This window comes from Strix uralensis, chromosome 33, assembly GCF_047716275.1.
Source record: "Strix uralensis isolate ZFMK-TIS-50842 chromosome 33, bStrUra1, whole genome shotgun sequence".
In the NCBI taxonomy this organism is placed as follows: Eukaryota; Metazoa; Chordata; class Aves; order Strigiformes; family Strigidae; genus Strix; species Strix uralensis.
The window spans coordinates 2370670-2392347 of record NC_134004.1 but is presented as its reverse complement, the minus strand read 5'-3'; the positions used below and the strand labels follow the sequence as shown (position 1 = coordinate 2392347).

Here is a 21678-nt window from a genome sequence, read left to right as displayed (position 1 = left end):
TCGCGCAGATCGTCAGGGACGCTTCCCGTGAAATGTAATTAACTCCTTGTCTTGTGCACAGCCCGAGTCTCGCACCACCGAGTGACGGAGGTGGCTGCACACGCGCTGCCTGTGCCGCACACCTCGCGGGCTGCCAGCCCCACGCCCGTGACCCGCCGTAATCCCAACCCGGCCGAAGCTCCCCAGCCCGCGCGCGCTGTCTGCGACGTTCTGAGGCTGCACGTTGGAGCCTGGAGCCTGCAAACGTGCGGCTTTTCTGCTCCGTATCCGAGAGCTGCTGGCGTCGGTGTCCTGCCAGGCTCCCTGCGTCGGCTGCGCTGCCCTTGGGCTCCAGGCACCTCCGTTCCAGGCCGGGGCTCGCAGACATCGTGTCCAGCGGCAGCAGAAGCCTCGGACGGCCGCGCTGGGGCTGGGGATGCGCCTCGCAGCGCGAGGCTGTGACAGATGGATGGGGTGACCCGCTCCCAGCGCAGCCCAGCGGGTTAATGGAGAGCTGGGGAAGAGATTACAGCTTGCAGAGACGGGGTCACTGCCTGCCCCCTGCAACAGGAGCTGCTGTGAATGCCGCTGCGGAGGGAGCCGGCGCCGTCAGCTGCTCCAGCTACTCACAGGGGCTGGCTGCAATTAATTTAGGTTCATTAACTCCCTTCTGGGCTCAGCTATATTATCTTGTTCCTATTCAAAGCCCACCCTATGGCCTTTGCAGCACCAGCTCTGGCAGAGAAGGGCCAGGACAGCAATAAGACCGTTCTAGTTTAAATGCAAAGCACCTGTCTGCCATTTCCAGGAGCGAGAGGGATGTGGCCCAAGCCAAGGGACCAGGGGGAGTCTGGCATTTCAATATTCCTTGCCCACTGCCCACTCACTATTATTCAGTCTCCCTGGGGTCCTGAAGGCTTTTTTGGATGCCCGGTGTTGGATCTGGCACATTACTTTTGCTCTTCATAGCTGGAAATTTGTAGGAGAAAAAGTGTGTTTACATATGGCTCATGCTACAACTGCTACTAACTTGGTTAAATTAAAACCAGGTGATATTCAAGCTAGTGACTCATTTCTGCTGTCCCAAACCACCGAAGTGTTAGAGTTGTCAAAGATTAGCAGCTCTGCATATGTTAATTCTCCTCCTCCTGCTTGAGAGCAGAAGTCAGTTCCCATCCTCCCGTCCTAAGCGTCCCTCAGGGCGTGTTCACGGGCAGTGCGGCCTGGAGCTGGCGTTGGTGCCCAGAGCAATCACCACGTTAGCACAGCGCCCAGCAAAGGGACAAAGCTGACGCGGCTGTTCAACGTCAGCTCTGATGCTGCTGGTGTTCGTGTGCGCGTTTAAAGACGGTGCTGGAAGTCTGGGCCAAAGCTTTATCCTTCCCCCCCATCTTTTGGTCTCGGCTCCAGGATTTCAGCGACGCCTTCAAGAACATCCTGGGATGATGCCGTCCCCACCTGCCTCCTTGGGGAGCATTTCCAGCAGCTCAGCAAGAGAGAAAGGCTCAGTGTTCATGAGTTATATCATTCTTTATATCATCGTTAAGAGTAGCAGGTATTGATGTACAATGCATCTGTCATCTTATTGTGCTTCCTATGAAAATGTGTGTACATAGTACAGATACCAGAGAGAATTCAACACTTTATACACTTGAAGGCATTCAGAGATCAGTAACAGAAAAAAAAATGGCACAAGAACAAGGCCTAAATGCTACTAGATGGGTATCTACACTGATATGATGCATATATAGAGATATATATATATATGTACACATATATATATAGTCATATATATTATATATAAGAAATATAAAATGCAGATGACATAATAGAAACAAAGAAGTGTATGCTTCAACAGGTGAGCGTCAAGGTCAAATCCCAGCCCCATCTTTAAAAGCTTTAATGGGAAAGAGAAAGAAAGAAAATAAATAAATGAAACGCAATGAAACATTAGGAAAAATCCATAAGAAAATTTATGGATGTGGCCGACCCGTCATCTTTGGGCGATCGCTGGATACAAAGGACTGACCCCCAGTTCCTAATTTTGGTCAGGAAGCAAATAATAATAATGTCAATAATAAAAACAAAACTGCAGTTTAGAAATAATAATTACTAAAAAGACTTATTGCAAAAGCTCTTAAAGATAAGTAGCACTTCAGCCCTGGGAGGGCTCTTGCTTGATGTGTGGGGCCTGGGGGCTGGCAGGGGCTGGGGGAGGCCAATTTCCACTGACCCTGGAGTGAAATGGGGGTGCACTTGTGGGCCCGGGGAGCAGAGACTGGGCCAGCACCGGCCGGCCGGCCCCCGGCTGCCAGGGCAGGTCTCTGCATGCCGGGGAGAGGGCAGCGGCGGGAGGAGCAGCGGCCGTCCTGGGGCAGCGAGCCGGCGGATGCCCTGAAGACGCCCGGGGCTCGTGGTGCCCAGGGGCAGCTGCTGCCGGGGGGTTCGGCGGGGTGGGAGCCTGCGGGCCCGGGGACTGGAGGCTGCTGTGCCGTGGGGTGTCCCTCGAGCTACGAACCCTTTCGGTGTCGGGGCTCCTGTGCCCACCTGGCCGAAGCGGTGCCAAGGGGCCGTCCCTTGTGCTGCCCCCGGCCGAGCCGGACCGGTGGCTGCAGCCGAAATGGGGGCCAGGAGTTTTCCTTCTGCCTTTCTCCCCAAAGATGGCTGTTTTTGGGGGCCGCACAGGGTACCCTTGGGGACAGGAGGGACTGTGGGGCAGGGCTAGCACTGGCCAGGAGAGACGGACAGGGAGACCACACCATCGCCCGACCCAACATGGCCAAGGGAGAGTACCCGGGCGACGGGGTCTTCAGTGCCGAGGTGGCACCCCCTGGCTGAGTCCCCTCTGGAGCTCACGGCCGGCCAGCGAGCTCAGTGGCCGGGCACCGCCGTCCCTGGAGCAGGGTGCTGAGGAAGACGTTTCGGAGAGGTGGAGGTGCCCCGTCTTCATGCGCGTGGAGTGGCCAGGGGTGCCCAGGCAAGGGCGGGCCACGGGCCACCGCGGTCCCAGGGGACAACGAGGCTCTCCTGGGACTGCCGAACCCGCTGCCATGCCTGCCAGACATGCCGTGGGGCTCCTCGGTGATCCCTCCTGCCGGGCATGGGGGTCCCAGCAAGTGCCAGCCGAGGCGTTGGGGCAGGATGGGCATGGAGACAATGGACAGACAGACGGACAGGGCTGTGGATGAAGACTCTGCGGCCGAACGGCTGCTTCTTCTTGGCTTCTGGGTTTCTAGTTAAAAAGGCCGAGGGGAGCCGAGGGGAGGAGACGGGGCAGGCCTGTGCCCCAGCCCGCTGTGCGTGTCGCTCCCCGCACCGCAAGGATGGGCCGGGCTGGAGCGTCCTCGAGTCTCTGAACTAGCGGGGCAGGCGCGGAGCAGCTGCCGCGGGGGCTGCGCCGGGTTCGAGCGTCACCCGACCCGACTGCCTGCCCCGAAATCCGAGGCCGTCGCTCTTGTCCGTGTCCCACCGTAGCGAGGAGCAAGGTCCCCTAGATGTGTCTCTCCGCTGGCGCTCGCAGGGAGAAGGGCAGCTCTCCGGAGGGCTTTGGTAGCTCAGGTTGTACATCCAGACGTCGGTTAGCAGGTGAAGTCCTCAAAGGTGCCCCGGGCCGGGTGATGAGGTAGGATGTTGGCTGCGTACGTCATGCCTGCCGGGTGGCCCCGTATGCTTTCACAGGGATTCTGCAGGGCAGAGGACGGACGGGACACTGGGGTCACTGGTTTCCCCCAGCCCCCTGCAGAGCTCGAGTCTTGTCTCCCCACAACATCTCTGCCTGGTGCCTCTGCTCCTTTCCCAAGTGCTCCCCAAAATGGTGATGCCCCCCTACCCCATGACATATCTGGGGCAGCCTCCAAGCTGCAAGCGAGGACCAGCAGCTCCCGTGGCAAACCCAGCACTTACGTGGCGTTTCACGTCATCCATGCTCAGCGCGACGCCCTTGTCCGTGTTGTTCCTCTTGTGGTTCTTGCGGCACTTGCCCCGCCGGCACAGCCGGTGCTTTATCACCTGCCAGAGCCAGATTTCAGTACCGTGGGGATTCACAGGCGGCTCTTCCCCATGTCCCACCCGAGCGTTTCGGTGCTCCAGGGTAGCCTGGGCCTCCCTGGCAGCCGCGGATGGCAGAGACACTCACCTCGTAGGCGTAGTCAAACAGCTCCAGTACTGTGAGGATACTGGCCCCAATAAACAGCCCCATCTGCCCTCCGATGTCACCTGCAGAGGAGAGGGAAGCCATCAGGGAGGCACGAGGCCTCCGGTGGCAGAGGGAGCAGAGGAAGGGCAGAACTCATCACCGCTGTGATGGTGCCCCGCTCTGCAGCCACACGGTCGGCACATCCCTCGGGAGCAGGGCCACGGAGCACGGGACCACCGTGTCGGAGGGCGCCGGCCGGGTGCTGCCGCAGGGTCCTCGTCACAACCACCAACACTCACCCAGCAAGCCGGCCACCTCGTACGCCTTCTTCTGCTCGATCGTCTCATAGTTCAGGGCTTCAAAGAAGATATCCAGCACCAGGATGTTCTCCCTGTGCAGGACATAAGCGGCGTCAGGCTGAGATTTGGGACGGAGGGACGAGATGCTGCCCCGCCGCCGTGGCCGCAGGACGTTACCCGATGTACTGCTCCGATTTGTTGTACTTCTTGGCCAGGTACTTGGCGGAGGCCTTGCTGGGGATCTTCACCATGGAGAGCTCTTTGCCATAGCGGGTCACGTTGCAGGGCATCTCGCAGACGCAGTACTCGTTGTCCTTCTCCACCAGGAAATCTGGGCAGGGAGAGAGGGAGATGGAGAGATGGAGAAATCCAACCCCCACAGCTCGGTCCCACAGGGCTGGGCAGCCTCACCTAAGGCCGGATCCGCGCACTCCTTGTACTGCTCCGGGGTGCAGTAAGGGGCATCGCCTGGAGGAGAGAGAAGGCGGGTTTTTGGGCGAGATCACGGCGGTGGGCAGAGCCCGGCGGGCCCGGGCCCCATGGCGGGGCTCACCTGGCATGTGCACCATGCGGCAGTTGCAGTTCTCCACCAGGTAGCGGGTCTCGCAGTCGATGCGACAGGCCGTGATGCTGTAGGTGTCGTAAAACTCCGAGTCACCCGCCACAGCCTTGCAGTCGCCCCAGGGAGGCGGCAGGTAGATGAGCTGGGAGGGGGCAGAAGCCAGGAGTGAGGAGAGAAGCCCACCGGCCCCTGGCAAGGGACAGACACGCTCGCTGCATCGGTCCCCAGGGCCGGGTCCCCTTCTCCATCTGATGTGGGGACAGGGGAGGAGGCTCGGCATCCCACAGCAGGTCAAGCCCCCAGCGTGGGGTGGGAGGGAGCAGCCCGGCCCCCCCGGTCCCTACCCGCTGCTCCTGGCAGGACACGAAGGTCTGGAAGCCGGGAGCCACCCCGAAGCCCAGCTGGTCGATCAGCGGGGGCTCGTCCTGGCTGTGGATCTGCACCTTGATCCCGGCTTCGAACGAGGTCTCATCTGCAGCAGAGAGAAGCGGGGTGAGCTGTACCCTGTTCTGCAAGAGGGACCAAAACTTCTCCTGTCTCCCACCCTTCCCCTGGGCAAATTCATCCGTTCACATGTCCATCCATCTGACCATCTGTCCGTGTCCTTGTCCCCTCCGCCTCTGACCCTCCTGCTCCAGCACCCGGGGAGAGCGGCAGGGAAAGTGTTTGCCTCTATTTATAAACAAGCGATGGCTGCTTGTCTAAACCGATGGGGAGTTGCCATGGCGAAGAGCAAAGACAAGGAGGAAAAAGGAAAGAAAAGGATTCGAAGTGATGAGAAATGGAAGGAGGGGAGAGGAGGGAGCTTGAGGGACGTGGTGGGGAGCTGGGAAGGGGCTGGGAAGCACCTTGGGAGCTGCTGGTGACCGAGCGGACCTGCTGGCAGAGCCGCTGGGGCGGTGCGTTACCTGTTTCCCCCCACACTGGCAGGTACTCGTCCTGCTGAATGTCCAGCATGATTTCCAGGCCGTTGCCGGTGCCCCCCTTCATGGTGATGAGCCGGGGCTTCCCGTCCTGCCCTGCGTTGAAGGTGTAGCACTTCCCGTAGCGGGTGAAAACCTGCGGGAGAAGACACGGGGCTGAGGCTGGGGCCCCGCTGCCGGCACCGCAGCACGGACCCGCGAGGGTGTCACCGGCCCTGAAACACAGCCGGGCCCAGCCTGGGGGGAGGATCCAGCCCAGGCTCCTGCCCTACAGGTGCTTCTCCCTGTTGGAACTGTCTCCTCTTGGAACTGGAGGAGGAGATGTTCCCCACCGAGGCACAGGGATGGCACAGACTCGGAGGAGACACTTTGCAGTGCCTCGACCCCACAGACCCCACGGCAGCCCTGGCTCCCCGAGTCGGCGGCACTCAGCCCTACGCCTGCACCTCCTCCAAGCCCTCCCATGGGGCTGGACGGGATCCTGAACCCCCCGGTCCCTCCTCGGCCGTTCCAGCTAATGCCTCCGGCAGCCGGCATGTCTCCACGCTGCTGAGCTGCTGCCAGCCTGGGCAAGGGGCAGGGGAGGCCACAGACCCCACGGTGCCCCACGGGCCGTGGTGATGCCGGGATGGAGCTGCCAGGCACCTCCTCTGCGAGCGCAGCTCCGGGGCTGCTCTCCGTGTCCCGCCAGCAGGTCTCCACAGCCGGTGCCATCCCCAACTCCAGCGAGACGCCCAGGTGCCGGCGGACAGGGCTGAAATATCAGCCTGTCCCCAAGCCAGCTGGCAAGGGCAGTGTCACCCATCGTGCCTGCTCCGACACGGCGTCGGCTGCTCCCCGCTGCCTTGGGGTTACTCACCGCCACAAAGTCACTGGGGCCACACTGCTCGCCCCGGTAGCTGCAGCTCAGCAGCATGTCCTCCAGCTGGTGGCAAGTGCGGTTAAAAAACCCGTACAAATTTAGGGGCTCATCCTCATCCCAGGGGCCGGGCTGTGCCGGGGTGAAGCCCAGCTCCATCCCAGGCTCGTAGTCGACCAGGGGGGCCAGGTAGAGCAGGTCCTCGTGGCTGAGCTGCGAGACCCGCACGCGGTTGATGTTGCAGAAGGTGACGGCGGGGAAGGTCATCTCGGGGCTGTCCTCCTCGCTGAGCAGAGTGACGTGGTGGTACTCCAGGTAGTAGACGATGCGGTCGGCCACCTGGTAGAGGAAGACGGAGAGGGAGAGGAGGAAGGCCAGCGCCCAGAGTGCCTGCCGAGCGCCCAGGCTGCCCTCCACAAAGATGTGGCTCAGCCCGTGCAGTGTGCAGCTGCTGGCAAAGGCCACGAAGTCCGTGGCTGCCCCCACGTCCTCCTCCTCCTCCTCCTCTTCATCCTCCTCCTGCCCATACAGGAACTCGTCTGCTCCATCCTCTCCCTTCCCAGCATCTGCAGCATCTTGTGGTCTTTCCTCGCTGGCGAACGAGATGGTGCAGAATATCTGGAGAGGCATCGTCCAGCGTGGGGGTCCCAGCTCTGGTGTGGGGGTCCCGGCTCTGGTGTGGGGGTCCCAGCTCCGGCGTGGGGGTTCTGGCTCTGGCGTGGGGGTCCCAGCTCCGGCGTGGGTGTCCTGGCCCCTGCTCTGCCACAGCCTGGGGGTGTTTGACGGTGGGTTGGCTCTTCAGGGTGTGGGTGAGAGGGGCTGGATGAGAGCAGGGAAGGAGGAAGGGCCAAGTTCAAAGAGAAATGGAGAAGGGAAAAGGAGCGAGAGGCGAGCGGAGTGAGGGAGAGGAGCAGAGGGATGCTTGGAGGGGACGGAGAGAGGAGGGTATATGAGGAGCAGGGAGGAGGAGAGGAGGAGCGAGGGGCGGTTCTGCGGGCTCCCCAGGTCCCCCGGGACAGCCGGCTGCGGCTGGCAGGACAGAGCAGAAACGTCACCGGCTCCAGAAGCACCGACGTGTTGGGAGCTCCCGGTGCTGCCCCGGAGGGGCCCGAGGGGCTGCCGTGTCCGGCGAACACGGGTGTGCAGGGGGGTGTATGGGCCTGCTGCGTGCCCACGCCGCATCCTCCCTCCTCGCTGCGGGGCAGCACGGCCCTGGCAGCCCGGATGGCTGCTCCAGCCAGGCCCTCCCCGCCGGGCGCCGGGCTGTTTCCTGAGCCACCATATGCCAGGCTCTCCGGGCTCTTCGTCAGGGCGGCTGGAGCCAGAGGTTTTCCCAAAATATTAGTGCTGCTGTCGTGCTGCAGTGCCCACCCAGGGCGGAAGGGTGCTGTGGTGTCCCCGGGCTCTGGCAGTGCCCATCCTGCCCCAGCAGCACCCGGCCCTGCGGGCTCCTCTCCCCGTGCCGTGGGGCAGTGTCCGGCGCAGGCGATGGTGTCCCGAGCGGTGCCAGGTCTGTGTCCTCCTCCAAGCCAAGGTTGGTTCTGGCAGGGTTTGGGCACTGCCATGGTTCAGGTGACGCCTCCTTCTGCAGAGCCCAGCCAGCACGCTGTGTGTCTTCGGGTCCCTGTGGGGCACAGGGAAGCCCCCGCTCCCCCCAGGGGACGGTGTCCGGGCCTGGTGCTGCTGAGCCGGCTGGGCTGGGGGTCCCGGGGGGGGGCAGCCCTGCTGCAGGATGGTGGGATGGAGCTGGTGGCCAGGCTGGCAGCGGGGAGCAACGGCGTCTCCTCCCTGCAGCCCTGCAGCAGCACAGCCCCTTCTCGTGGTTTGCTTTTTTCCAGCACTCAGCACTTCATAAAAGCATCTGATGCGACCACAGAGCGATCTCCAGCCCCATCCCAGCACCGCAGCCGCCAGCGCCGGCCCAAGGGGAAGGGGAGCATCTAAATACGGCAGCGTGTTGATGCGCAAGAGCAGGACGGGAGGTTTTGGCTGATGCCCGAGTGTGATGAGTGCGTCCCAGCCTGCAGTGACTCCTTCCCCAGCGGCACTGCGGGGCCCCTGGTCCCCGAGCACATCCCGGCTCGCGGACACGGGCACCACCAAGCCGGGCGAACAAATACAACCGGGAAACTTGTACAAATCTGATCTGATACTAGGGCAAAGTTATCTGCTCTTCCCCAGCCAGTGACGCCGGTGTAATGGGTAGAGATCCCTGCCAGGGTGGGCCCAGCCAAGATGTGACAGCGAGTTGTTCCTCGAGGGGCCATCCTGGGGCTCCCCAAGCTCAATATTCAGAACGGGGCCCTTGTGTAAGAGGGATGCAGCTGCCACAGAGCTGGGGAGGCTGTCAGCACCTGGGGGAAAGGGTGGGTGACTTTGGGGATGAAATTTCATAAAGCCAAGAGCAAGGTCGCACCCTCTGGGAGCAACCCAGAGAGTTGAAGCTGGAAACACCCTGGGAAATGGGACCAGGGAGGTGGATTGGTGTCTGGGAGCCACCGTGCCGTGGGTACCAGGTCACATCCCGGCCCTTTGCTTTTGACAGGGATGAGCTGCAGCTGCACCGTGGGCAGGACTGGGCTATAGAGGCATCAGGGCTCCACCTGGGAGGGGGTTTGGGGGCGCTGGGCTGGCTCAGCCCTGTGGGAGCAAGCTGGGAGCAAGCTGGGCTGATCACACAGACCAGTGCTAGAGGATGCTGTTCACAGGGAGCGAGCAGGTACTTGGCTGAGATCGGGGTGGGATTTCTGCTGTTCCCCAGCTCTGAACAGGGAGTTTCTGTGAAGTGTCTGCAGGAGGGAGGGGAGGAGAAGGAAAATGGAAGAGAAACCTGAAGGGGTTAGTTTGGCCCTGGCAGGGCACTGATGGGCGAGCGGTGCTGCCCGGGGCCCCGTGGGCCAGTCCCTGCTGGTGTGAGCGAGGGGCTGATCTGATCCCACGGCACGGGGAGGTTTAATGTGTCTTCTTGGGAGCAACTGCAGCAGGGAGAGGGAGATGCTGTAATGAAAACACTCCGTCATCGCCTGGGGCCATTAACCTGCCTGTTCGGCTTAAACAGCTCGCTGGGGCAGCAAGGATGAGCGCTGCCCCGGCTCCAGTTACCGCCGCCTGTCCCACAGCTGACACTTGAGCCGGGGTGAAGGTGACCGGGGACGGTCGCAGCCAGGAGCACGGTGGCACCGGCACTCAGGGGAGCGTGTCCTGACCCCACGAGTGGGGACAAACTGTGGCCGTGTCCCCGTGCTGCAGGCAGGAGGGTGCCGTCCTGGTTTGTGCAAGTTTTGGAGATGCTGGAGGAGTCCTTGGGCTCATTCCAGCTCCTCCCTCGCCAGGAGTTATTTTTACCCTCTCTCAGGTAAAGCTTTGGCGGGGGAGAGGGACGGGGGATGCTATAATTAGCTGTGACATCAGCCCCCGTGGCGGCGCGTGCTGGGATGATGCCACCACACCCCGACCCACCGCTGGGCACCCGGGATGCTCGCTGCCCTCCTCCCTGCCGCAGCGAGGGACACGCGATGGTGGAAGGAGCCTCGTTTTTCCTGGCTCCCGCGTAGTGTTTGGCCACTGTCCCGTGGCGGTTCGGCCCCGCTCGCTGCTCTGCAGCTCGTCACGGGCCCGGGAAAGGAGGTTCCCCGGAGCGGGGGAGCACGGAGGCGGCGGGGGGGAAGCGGGAGGGGGATTTGACGGCAGCAACAGCACATTTCACAGCCTGTCACGCTTTAATGGCAGAGGAGATCAAAGCTGGGATGGAGTTATTCATAGAGATAAACCAATCCCCGAGGAGGCGAGGAGAAAACAACATTGCAAGCTCTGTTATCCCGGGCCTGCAAGCAGCAGCCCGGCCCTGGGGAGGCTGTCGCAGAAAGCGCCCCGGGAGCTGGACCTGCTCGGTTTTCGGGGCGCTGCCTGTCCCTGCCAAGGACCTGCTGAGCCGGGGCCGAGCTCCCTGCATCATCCCTGGGGGTGCCCAGAGGCTGGAGCTGACCGGTGGGAACGGATGAGATGGGGTGCAACCCCACAGCAGCCAGAAGCAGGATTTGGGGGAGGGAGGTTTGATGGGGCAGCCGGGCCCCCCACAGCCGGGCTGTCCCGCTCCCACGACGCAGCCGGATGCGTTGCAGGGGAGAAAAATCAGGTTTGCGATGTGCCCTGGCCCGTGGATGTGCTCTGCAGCTCCCAGAGCTGTCAAGATGGTGGTGGTGGCACCCGCAGTGCCTCCGTGGCTGCTCTGGGCAGGATGAGCTGCTTTGGGACGGCTCCGGGGCTGCAGATCCCCTCCCTGACCCTGGTGAGAGGCAGAGTCGGGGCAGCTGAGCGAGGTGGGATTGCCCGGGCAGCGGGGATCTCTGCCGGGACTAATCCTGCCGCCCCTTATCAGATGCTGCCACCTTGCCTCCGCTCACTCCGCCAGCCAAGCCGGGCGCAGCTTGTGTTATCCAGCTCTTTATCCCCCAGATTAGATGCTTCACAGTGGATTAGCATGTCACATTCTAATGCAGAAAAATTGATGATTAAAAAAGAGTTTTTCCTCTGTATTATTCCCCACCTCCGCCTCCTCTCCACCCCATCCCCTTGGGCCCAGGCAGCCCGGCCCCAGCCGTGGGGACCGGTGTTGCCGCGGCGCTGGGCTCTCACAGTGGACGGGGAACCAAAGGTCCCTTTTTGGGACCGTGCCAGGCTGGCGCGCTCCGTCCTGGCTGCTTTTGGTGGCAGGGCTCAGGGCGGAGCGGCTGGGTGCTCCAGGTCCCTGTGCCACCCTGCCCCGGGTTATCGGCTGCAGACCCAGCATCTGCAGCACAGGACTTTAATAAAAAGCACATTATGGTGAGTAATGCGCTAAGTGGACTTCATTATGGACCCGGGGCCTCCCTGGCTCCCGTCGTTCCATATGATTTCATATCAGATGAGCCTTATCTCCTCTCCAAACGTTTCCATTTAAACTCCATTAATCTTTCAAAGCTTCCCTGGGCCTGCGCTGCCAAGCGCTTCCCAGCCAGCCCAGCCGGGTGCAGGTGCTGCTGCCTTGGGGCGCAGAGGCCACCTCCAGGCCCCCGGCTCGGGGGGGCTCAGCCAGGGCCCTCCACAGCTCCGCGGGCGGTCGAGTGTGTCCCCACGGCCGGGCCCTTCGCCGTGCGTCCGCTGTGACAGCTCCCACAGCCACCTTATCCTTCTCGCCGGGGATCTATTTACGCTCCTATAATTGAAACAGTTTGTCACGCCGAGAGCGTTCAGGTGATTTACCCGTTGGTGGTTCCCTTTGTGCCATGGAGGGGTCACGGGCCTGTGCTGGCTCCTGCCCTGCCAGGATGTGGAGGATGCTGTCGAGGCGCTGCTAATTCCCGGGCAACTGGGATTATTCTGCGTGGACACTTATCCCAGTGCCTTTCCCTGTTTCCTGCCGATCACGAATTACCCATAAGCAGGTTGCAATTTTTTCCGACATCCTTCACAATTGCTTAGACAGTGCGTGCAAGCAGATTCAAGCCGACGGTTTTATTGGTGGGGGGAAAAAAAATTGTATTCCTATCTGGTTTTCTCGCTGTGTTCGCTCGCTCTGGCTCTGCATGCGCCACGGTTTTCAAATCTAATCTAATCCAAGCAGGGCGGTTACGCAGCCCCGGCGCGCGGCTGCTCTGGAGGGGTCTCTCTGCTGCTTTACAGGGCCGTGAGGCTGCTGGGGAAGCGAGGAGAGGGGGCTTCAAATCCCCCAGAAACCGGAGGGTGAGTGAGAAGCCCCATGGCCCAGCACCGTCCCCTGCCCCATCTCTGCCCTTATGGTAAGAGCCTGGATGCAAATGTACCAAACTGTCCATACAGAGGGAAAATAAAGTCAAAAAAAAAGAAAAAAGGTTATAATATCCAAGTGTCGGGGCCTGTATAAATAAATAAGAGCCCGAGATGGTGAGGAGCTTCTTGATTCATGGTTGTTGCAGGAATTGCAGCGGCGCCCACTGCTTGGAGAGCCCCGGCTCTGGCCAAACTCTCTGCAGGCGATAAAACAAAGGCGTCTATAAAAAGCCAGATAAATTAAAACTGAGGCAAAAGGCCACGAGACAGTTAATTTCCCGGATCTCCCTGGGGAGATTTCTGCCTCCTGCGTGGGTCTATGTGCGCCGGGGACCTGCCGCCCTCTGCCCCGGCTTCTGTCCACTTGATATCGGGGCAGGAGAGGGAAAATGGCACCAGGAGATTTCCTGGGCAGGTTCTTCGAAATACCCACAGTTGGCAGAGGCGCCACGTGCCTCGCTGCTGCTCAGCCTGGGTCTCGGATAAAGACCGAAGGGAGATTAAGGGGCAACAATTTGGAAAAATACCACGTGCTGGTGGTGATCCGGGGCTGCGCTTCCAGCCTGCGGCTCCCTTGGGGGCCAGCACCGGGGGGGCAGACAGGGTGCCCCGCCTGCAGCCGTGACACCCTTGCCTCCACTGCGGCCGGATAGCACTCGAAAGCCTCATCTCTTCCAGCAGCCACAGATGCCATTAAGGCTTATTATGAATAATTAATAATTCATTTGTTAATGATTCTTTATGTGCGAAGGCATCGCAAGAGGAGCAGGAATGCCCTGAGGTGCATCTGAGCCTCTCTGATCTCTTGGCACGACACCTCCGGGTGTGCAAAGTGCTGTGGGTGTGCGTGACCCCTCCAGGGGTGCAAAGTGCTGCTGTGCGGGTGCGCTGCTCTGCGCCGCGGCTCTGGGTGCGCCTGGGGGTGCTGCCGGGGACGGACACCCGGCTGGGCCCGATCCTGATCCTCCGTGTCCTTCTCTCTCCTTCCTTAATCGCCTGCTGGGGCGGGTGGGAGTGACATTCAGCGCTTAGAGGCTCGAGGCACTAAATGATTTCCCTGCTCCGTTGCAGAGCCGCTAATGAAGCGGTTGCGGGGCACAGGCACGCGTCAGCCTCCCGCCGTGCCGTCCTCAGCCCTCTTGTTCCTGACCCTTTTCTGCACCAGCTCAGCCAAGATCGTGGTGGGTTCAGTGGCTCCGCTCCCACGCAGCAACGGCACCGGGGTCACACCGTGGCATCACTGTCCCGCTGCAGAATGAGTGTGAAATGCAACTGACTTCGACACGAGCAAAGCCACAAGCAGCTGAAGGATCCCCAGTCCTGCCCGCAGCCCGCAGGTGCCCGTGTCTGGAAAAGCCTGGATGAAGCTGGAGAAAGGAGGCAGCGGAGGAGCAACGCTTGCCAGCATCTCTGCTCCGTGCCCAAGGGCTTAAACTGCTCACAGCTGCTTTCTGGATGATTTGCTTTGAGCAAAATACCGTGATACCGGAAAGTCTCCGAGCTGCCAGTGAGTTGACAGAGTCAGGGCGTTCCCAACCCGCTGAGCTTCCCAGGAGAGCTGAGCCACCCCCAGCCAAGGGCTGCGGTCCCGTCCGCGGCCGCGGTCCCGTGCGTGGCTGCTCCTCTGCTCCATCACCTCCAATTATTTTGCACCAGGCAGCCCATGTCCCACTGGGTTTGCTTCATTTGTCTGGAAAATGATGCAACCTCCGGGGTCAAACGCTGCTGCTACTCGACAGCAGAGAGAGGCCGACGCGGAGGGTGAGCCCAGCCGGGAGTTGGCAGATGCTGCAGGTGGGGATGGCCCCAGGGAGAACTGCCGGGATGCCGGAGGTGAATCACCGCTCCAAAATAACGGATACATGCGAGCGGTTTCAAACGCTTATAAGTTATTTAGGAGCCCATGTGCCACTTTTTGAAGTGATTTACATAAATCACTTGAATGTCTTACAGAATCTGTGAATGCGCCGGCTCCGTCGGGCGCCGCAGTGGGAGATGCCGGGGCTCAGCGTGCCGCCGGGGACGGGCCCCAAACCAGGAGGATGTTATTTGGGGCCAGCGGCCAGCTCTGCTGCCCACGCGTGGTCCCCAAGTTGTTTTTCCAGAGCCAGATGGGCCCATGTGGTTTGTTTATTGACTGTCTAAAGCTCCAGGAAATATCTGGGTATCAGTAATTCCCGCGCCCGGTCTCTCCAGCTGTGTTGGAGATGCTTTTCACTCCGGCTCTATGATTATCCACTAACGCTGCGCCGCGGGGGAGCTCTGCTCACCGCGGGGCTCCCGGGCTTGTGACTGCCGCAGCTCCACGCGGGGCCGTGGGGTGCTGGGGACAGGACGCCTGGGTCCCCAGTGGGTGCTGGGTGTCCCGTGGGGCTGAGGGTCGAGGTGGAGCTGCGAGACCAGCAGCATCCCCTGGTTGGATACTCAGAGACCTGAGTGCGCCCCATTGCAGCCCTCCCTCCCAGCTCCCAGGGGTGCTGGGGGACACCCCAGCACCCACCAACGGGGCAGGTGTGAATGACATGAGGGGCTTTTTTTCAGGGGGAAAAGCCATGGTGCTCGTGGGGTGGCAGAAGCTGAGCCCCAACACACACCAGCTGGCATGAGGTGGGCTAAGCAGGGGGTTCAGAGGGGTTCAGAGAGGCTTTGGGGGTGCAGAGGGACATGCATTGGGGCTCAGCAGGGTACAGGGGCACAGCAGGGTGCAGAGGGGCACAGCAAGATCTGGTGGTGTCCAGTGGGGCTCACCAAGGTGCAGTGGGATTCAGAAAGGTGGTGGGGAGGCTCAGCAGGGTGCAATGGGGTGCTGTGGGGTACAGTGAAATGCCGCTGGATCCCTTCTCTGTCACAGAAGCCCCCACATTGCTCCAGAGATGGGAGGAAGGAGGAGAGGAGGAGCATGGTCGGCGTTTGCTGGGACTGCTCCAGGCCTTTCCTGCTCCCTCCCTTGCTCTTCCTCCATGCACTCGGTATTTCCAGGGCAGAGGATGCAGAATCCGATGCAAAAGGCAGCGGCATGATCTCCATGTCAAACTCAATTCTCCCTAGTGCCATCTCAGCCCTGGAGCCTCATGGAAATGGTCCAGAGGTCTTAATCCTCTGCAGTTTATGGAGGATGTCCCGTGTGTGCTGCCCCACGGCTCCCAGCTCCCCTGCCAGGCTCAGCCACCCTGTCCTGACGCAGGACGGTGACGAGGAGTTGGAGACGTGGCTCTTCCCCGGGATGGGATCACGGGGTGTGAGAAGGAAAAGCTGCAAACGCCCATTGCACCGCACCAGGCACATCACCCCTGGCTGCACCGGCCCCTAGAAAGGGGCTTCGCAAGCCTGGGGCACCGTCTTGAGGTTTAGTGTATGTGGGGCTGCCCCAGTTTCTGTCCCACAGGCCATACTGGGGTGGGTAGAGGAAGCTTATCCTCTGGGTTTCTCCTTTTTCCCAGGGATGGAAAGAAAATTAATGAGGTTTAGAGCCCAGAGACAGGACTCCTGGGCCTTTCCCTTGCTGGGCGAGGGGCAGATCCACGGGGGATGAGCAGAGCTCCTGGGGCCCTTTGCTGGAGCGGGGAGGGAGAGGAAACGCAAGCTGGGAGCTGATGGGGCCGCGCGTTCCCGCAGAGGCGTGAGGGCTTGAACTTATAAATAATGAAGTAGCAAGCGTGAAACATTGATCTTTGCTGCTAATGAGCACGTCGGGGAGCGCAGTCCCGAAACAGAGGCAGCAGTGAGGGCGATTCCCCCTTCCCCGCAAAGGGGAACCGGGCAGCCTCCCCCTGCCCACCCCATGTGTGGCCCTGTGGCTCTGGGCATGTGACAGGGACAACCTCAGCCCGTGTCCCTGAGGGGGATCAGGACTTGCCCCTCAGCCTTGTGTTTGCCCCTCTGGGCTTTAAGGCCATGCCAGGATTTTGGGGCTGGGGAAAGGAGACGGCTGCTCCTCCCTGTGCGTCCTCCTCCCCGTCCTGGACCGCTGCAGTGGGGGAGCTTTGGTGGGTGCCAGACACCCCCATGGTGCTGAGGGGCTGGGAAGAGCCAGGGCGAAGCTGGGGTGGGCCAGTTGTTTCCCCCTGGGTCTTCTTAGAGGGTTCAATCCCCCACACGAGACAAGGCCCAGCCCGGTCAGCTCCACCTCTGTCCCTGGAGCATCCCTGCATCCTGCCCCGGCTGCTGCTGGGGAGCACCCAGCCCCTGCGGTGAACCAGCCAGGGTGGGTGGAGGGGGATGAACAATGCCAGGGACCCCCCGACGTGGCCTGGTGATGACACTGGATGAAAGAGGAGGTGGGAAAAGCCCGTATGATCCCAGGATGGGTTTCCCCATGGCATCCGCACAAGCCCTGTGTGCTGGGGGATCCTGTCCCAGCTGCAGGGTGAGGGGGCTGAGACCCAGCCCACCGCCCCCCTGGGATGCTCCTGGGTGGGTGCATCCCCGGGGGGCACCCGGGCAGCGCTCCCCGCACTGGGGGCGGCGGGCCCTGGGCTGCTGCAGCTGCCCCCCCGGCGATGCTCTCCCACTGTCCGGCAGCGCGAGGGGGGACGCGGGCAGGCTCAGCTCCTGCCGCCTTTTTGTCACCCCGGATATTTCGGTTACGGCAGCCCCTCATTTGCATTCGCCGCGTCGCCCCCCCCCAAGCCCTCCCTTCTGCCGGGGACAGATAACGTGGCAGCCGCGGCGTGGCGGGGCCGTGGTGCTGGCGGCAGAACCGCGGCTCTGCCCGGCACCTCCTGCACCGGCCAGCATCAGCATGCAGCCAGCATCACCCGGGCGGCCACTGGCCCCCCAGCCATCCCACCGGCCCCCCAGCCATCCCCACTGGCCCCCCAGTTCTCCCCAGCTGTCACGGCACCGAAGTTAAATGGCTGCACAGGGGACAGGCGCAGGCAGAGGACCGACGTGCATCCCCGCCGGCGTGCAGGCAGCTCCCCCCAGCCTGTGGGGTCTGGGCAGCCCAGAAATCCTCCCTGGCCAGGGCCCTCCCTGGAGTCAGCGCCTGCTCTGTGCCAGCGAGAGGAGAGCGGCAGCGCCGGCTGCAAAAGCCCCGCTCGGGGCACCCCATTAGCCTGGACGGTGCGAGGGGTCCCCGAAATACAGATGACGCGCACCGGGGCGGCACGAGCCGGGGTGATGGTGCGTCACCGGGTGATGGTCCCCGGCCCCCCCCAGCCTTGACCGGTGCCACCAGGCCCAGAGCAGCCCCAGGCTGGCTCAGCTTGGGCGGACGCAGTCGGAGCTGGGAGGAGGCAGCAGCGAGGCGGCAAGAATTCACCCGTCAGACAAACCCCTCTCAAAGCCGCCGCGAGCCCCGGGACCCCCGCGCGGGGACGGGGCAAAGGTTTCCCAAACTGCTCAGCAGGACGGAGCAGCTGCCGGGGCCCCCGCACAGGCAGCACCATCCCCAGCCCTGCCTGTGCCAGGCTGCAAGGGGAATCCAAAGAGCAACATAAATGTAGCACAGAGGCAGCTTTTTCTAATCAAATCCATTAAATCATCCCAACCTGCTTGCAAGGAATAATCCAGGCAGGAATAACAAACCAGCTGTGAGTCTATTTTGCTTTTGCCGGTCAGAGGGGATGCAGAAAGTAGGGTATTTGGAACCCGAGAGATGAAGGCTGGGAGCTGGGATGAGGGTCCCTGAGGATGCTTCGGCGCAGAAAACACGACTGGGCACCGGGAAGAGCCCGGCATCGAAACCGGCCAGTGGCCACACGCAGGCTGGGAGCCGGCCCTGCTCGCTGGCCGTGCTGGAGAGGATCCAGCCCCCTCCGGGCTGCAACTTGCCTCCATTTAATAACTAAAACGCCCGACGGTTGACAACAGAGAACGGCTCCATGTAAAGAGCCTGTCAAGGGAATTTAATGCAGATGATTAAAATCACCCGAATTGTGCTGGGACCTGGGCAGCAGCTCCGCAGGCGCTCGGCCGGTGCCAGCGTGTGCTTGGTGGCTTCGTCCCGGCGCGGGACATGAGTGGGACATCCCTGGGCTGGGGATGAGGACGGGGACCCCAAACAGCGCAGAGCTGCAGGCTCCATGCTGGAGCCGGCTCGGGAACAGCCACCCTGGCTGCCGAATTTATTAGGCAGCACCCGAATAGCCGGCACTGTTTAATTCCCAGCTGGACGGGGGGAGAGGCAGCCGCGGGGGGATAAAGGCTTTATTGTGCGCTGGATCCGTGCACCAGCACGAGGCGCAACCTCCGTGGTGGGGCACAACGCCGCGCGGTGCCACCGGGACCTGCCTTCCCCGAGGGATTGCGGGGCTCCCTCGGCTCCCCGCCGGCCGTCGCCGTGGCTCTCCCTGCTTTTCCACCGGTGTCTCCTCACCCCGCGGCAGTTTCCAGCGCGAGGTTTCCAGCCCGGCATGCACAACCCTCCTTTGCAGACCCCAAGCGATCCCGGGGAGCTTTGCCCACACGGGAGCACCCTGTGCAGCCGCACCGAGCGGCACGTGCTCCTGGGGAGCTCTAAAAGCCAGCGGCATCCCCGGCATCCCCTTAACGAAGATGCTAGCGGTCCTTTCCGAGCTGAGAGGAGGCAGCAGCAGCTACAGGCAGACAAACACCCTCCTTGCACGGGAGAAATGTGACCTTAGACCAGGGCCGCAGGGGCACTCACCACTTTGAAGTCTTCAGGGGTGCATTGCTCCCCGCGGAAGAAGCAGGACAGCAGCATCTCCCGGATGTCGTGGCCAGCCCGGTCATAAAACTCCAGCATGTTGAAAGGTTTGGGCTTGAAGTTTCGGAAGTTCGCCTTGTCCTGCAGGATTTCCAGCTGCTTCTCGTCGGCCGTCTGGGTGTCTGGGATCTCGTATCTTAGGGGAAAGAGGAGGCAGAAGTTGAGGCCTGACCGTGGTGGCTGCTCCCACCAGTGAAACCCATTTGGGCTTCACATGAGCTACTCCTGCCCCAGCCCCGGCGAGGGCTCAGCAGAGTCCCAGGCACTTTGCACGTGGCATTTTCAGAGCATTCAGCAGCACGAAGTGGCCCAGAGGCACGTGAGTGGCGGCAGGAGAGTGGGCGAGGAGGAGAAGCTGGGCAGTGGCAGTGGCCACGTACCAAACCCTTCCCACTTGCCCCAGAGCTGGTCCCGCAGCACCGGCCCTGGCCAAGGCCAGCCCAGCCGCCTGCCCCGTGCCTTTGGTGGCCTCGCTGGGACATGGGCTGAGTGTGCTGGGTCTCAGCCCCCATTCTTGTGGCTCCAAACCCCTCCCTGGGGCATGAGTGGGGGCAGCGGTGAAGCCCCTCAGCAAACGACACAGGCAGGGACTGCGTGTTGCTGCTGGCACTGGGCTCATGGCAGTGGCTTGGTGGCACCAAGAAGCTGCCACAGCCACAGGGAAGGGCTGGGGAGGGCGGGTGAGGGGCTTCCCCACGTGCCCTGACACTGCAGAGACCCACGGCCCAGGGAATGGCGCCGACCCTGGTCCTGGCGCGTGGGTGATGCTCAGCGGCTTCGCCTGCTGACATCCCTGGCCTCGCTGCATGTGTCCAGCACCCAGGACATGGTGTTGGAGCTGTGAGTGCTGCATCTGCCCCGCGGGTGTCCCAGGGTGGCCCTGTGGCACGCACTGGGGCCGGGAGCCACCCACGCTGGATGCACCCAGGGCAGCCCAGCATGGGACCACATACCCAGGAGCAGTGGCAGGACCTGGCAGCTCTCGGCTGCCAGTGTTGCCGCAGAGTGGCTGCATCCAGCTGCGGAGCTGAACTAACTCAGGATTCGCTTCCTCACGGAGACTACGGAGACGCCGCCCACGCCAGCGGTGGAGCGCACCTCTCCGGCACTCACTGCCCCACGAGGTGCAGGGCTGGTGTTGTGGCTAGGGCCATGGGGACGTCCCCTGGGGCCACCCCAAAGCACCAGCACCCACCTGTTATTGAGCAGGGCGAGGAGCTCGCCGGCGTGGTACAGGTCGTTCTTGGTCACCCGGCTGAAACGAAACTCGTTGAGGTTGCAGAAGGTGACGGCGGGGAAGGTGAGCCTGGTGGCCGCCACCTCGTCCAGTTTGGTGACGTGGGGGTAGAGGAAGTAGTACTGGATGCGGTTGGTGCAGACGAGGGCGAGCAGCGCCAGCGAGCCCAGGAAACACAGCGCCCAGACCACGCGCTTCAGCGACAGCCGCTCGTACGAGAAGATGTGCGAGAGCCCGTGGAGGGTGGAGCTGCTGGCGAAGGCCTGGATGCTCACCGGCTGCCCACTGTCCACCTCCTCCTCGTCCACCTTCAGGTCCATCATGGTCCGTGCTGGCACCCCGGGGCGGCCACTCTGCCGAGAAGGGAGCCCATGGGTGCGCGGTGCCGGGGCGGCCTCGTGGGTGCTGCCGCTGCCCAGCCCGTGGCACCCCCGTGCAGGGACGTGCCCAGCGGCCCTCGCATGGGGCAGATGCTTTGCTGTGTCCTGCTCTTCCCCCCAAGCCTACATATATATATATATACACACACACATATATATATATATTTATTTGGGTGCAACCTCTTGCATTTCCTCCCCTCCCACCTCCTCTCTGCCCTCCCCATCCCATGGCAGGACTAGGGTGCTGTACCCCCCCCCAGCACCCCACCGTATCCACCCCTCCCCTCCCACCTGCCCCCCCCCCTCCCCAGCTCCCCCCCCTCCACCTCCCCCAAATGGCACCGGCGCATCGACAAATAAATGAAGGAATCGAGGATGCAAACCTGGAATCAGGGCCGGCGGCCGCGGCCGGAGCTGGGCTCGTTCTGCTCCGCGACGGTGGCTGCCGCTGCGACGCGGGTGCCGGGGCTGGGACGAGCCTCCCTCCACCTCTTGCCGCTGGGTGGGAAGACGGGAGCGGGAGACGTGCAGGCACGGAGGGTGCGAGAGGCACCGAGCCCGGCAGCAGCGGGCGAACCGGAAAAGAAAGGGGGGGAATAAAAATAGCCTCGGCGGTACCTTGGTGCAAGCGTGGGAGTGGGGATGCGCCGGGGCCTCGCTCAGCGCTGTGCGGGGGGACCGGAGGCGACCATCGCCGGAGAGGAGGCAGCTGCCGGGTGCGAGGAGAAAAGAGGAGGAGAAGGAAGGCGAGCAGGAGGCTGCTTCCCTGCCAAACACATGGATACCTCCCCCTGTGGCTATCTGGGAGCTGGTGATTTCTTCAGATGCATAATCCGCATGAAGTCAT

At 62.1% G+C, this 21678-nt stretch overlaps 1 protein-coding gene across 2 annotated transcripts; it reads right to left on the bottom strand.

The window, feature by feature from the left end:
• Positions 1-1490: 1490 nt before the first annotated feature.
• Positions 1491-21678, bottom strand: ASIC1 (acid sensing ion channel subunit 1). 2 transcript variants are annotated; one of them, XM_074853930.1, is made up of 13 exons: positions 21450-21678; positions 21215-21329; positions 20410-20804; positions 19155-19350; positions 5884-6034; positions 5320-5447; positions 4967-5117; positions 4825-4881; positions 4591-4744; positions 4414-4505; positions 4115-4194; positions 3883-3987; positions 1491-3662 (listed from the first exon to the last, which is right to left on the bottom strand). In XM_074853930.1, the coding sequence occupies exons 3-13, from the start codon at positions 20772-20774 to the stop codon at positions 3558-3560; spliced, it is 1584 nt and encodes a 527-aa protein (XP_074710031.1). In that variant the 5' UTR covers positions 20775-20804; positions 21215-21329; positions 21450-21678; the 3' UTR covers positions 1491-3557. The 2 variants fall into 2 exon arrangements, with proteins under 2 accessions (XP_074710031.1, XP_074710030.1); XM_074853929.1 differs by lacking the exons at positions 19155-19350; positions 20410-20804; positions 21215-21329; positions 21450-21678 and adding an exon at positions 6758-7690.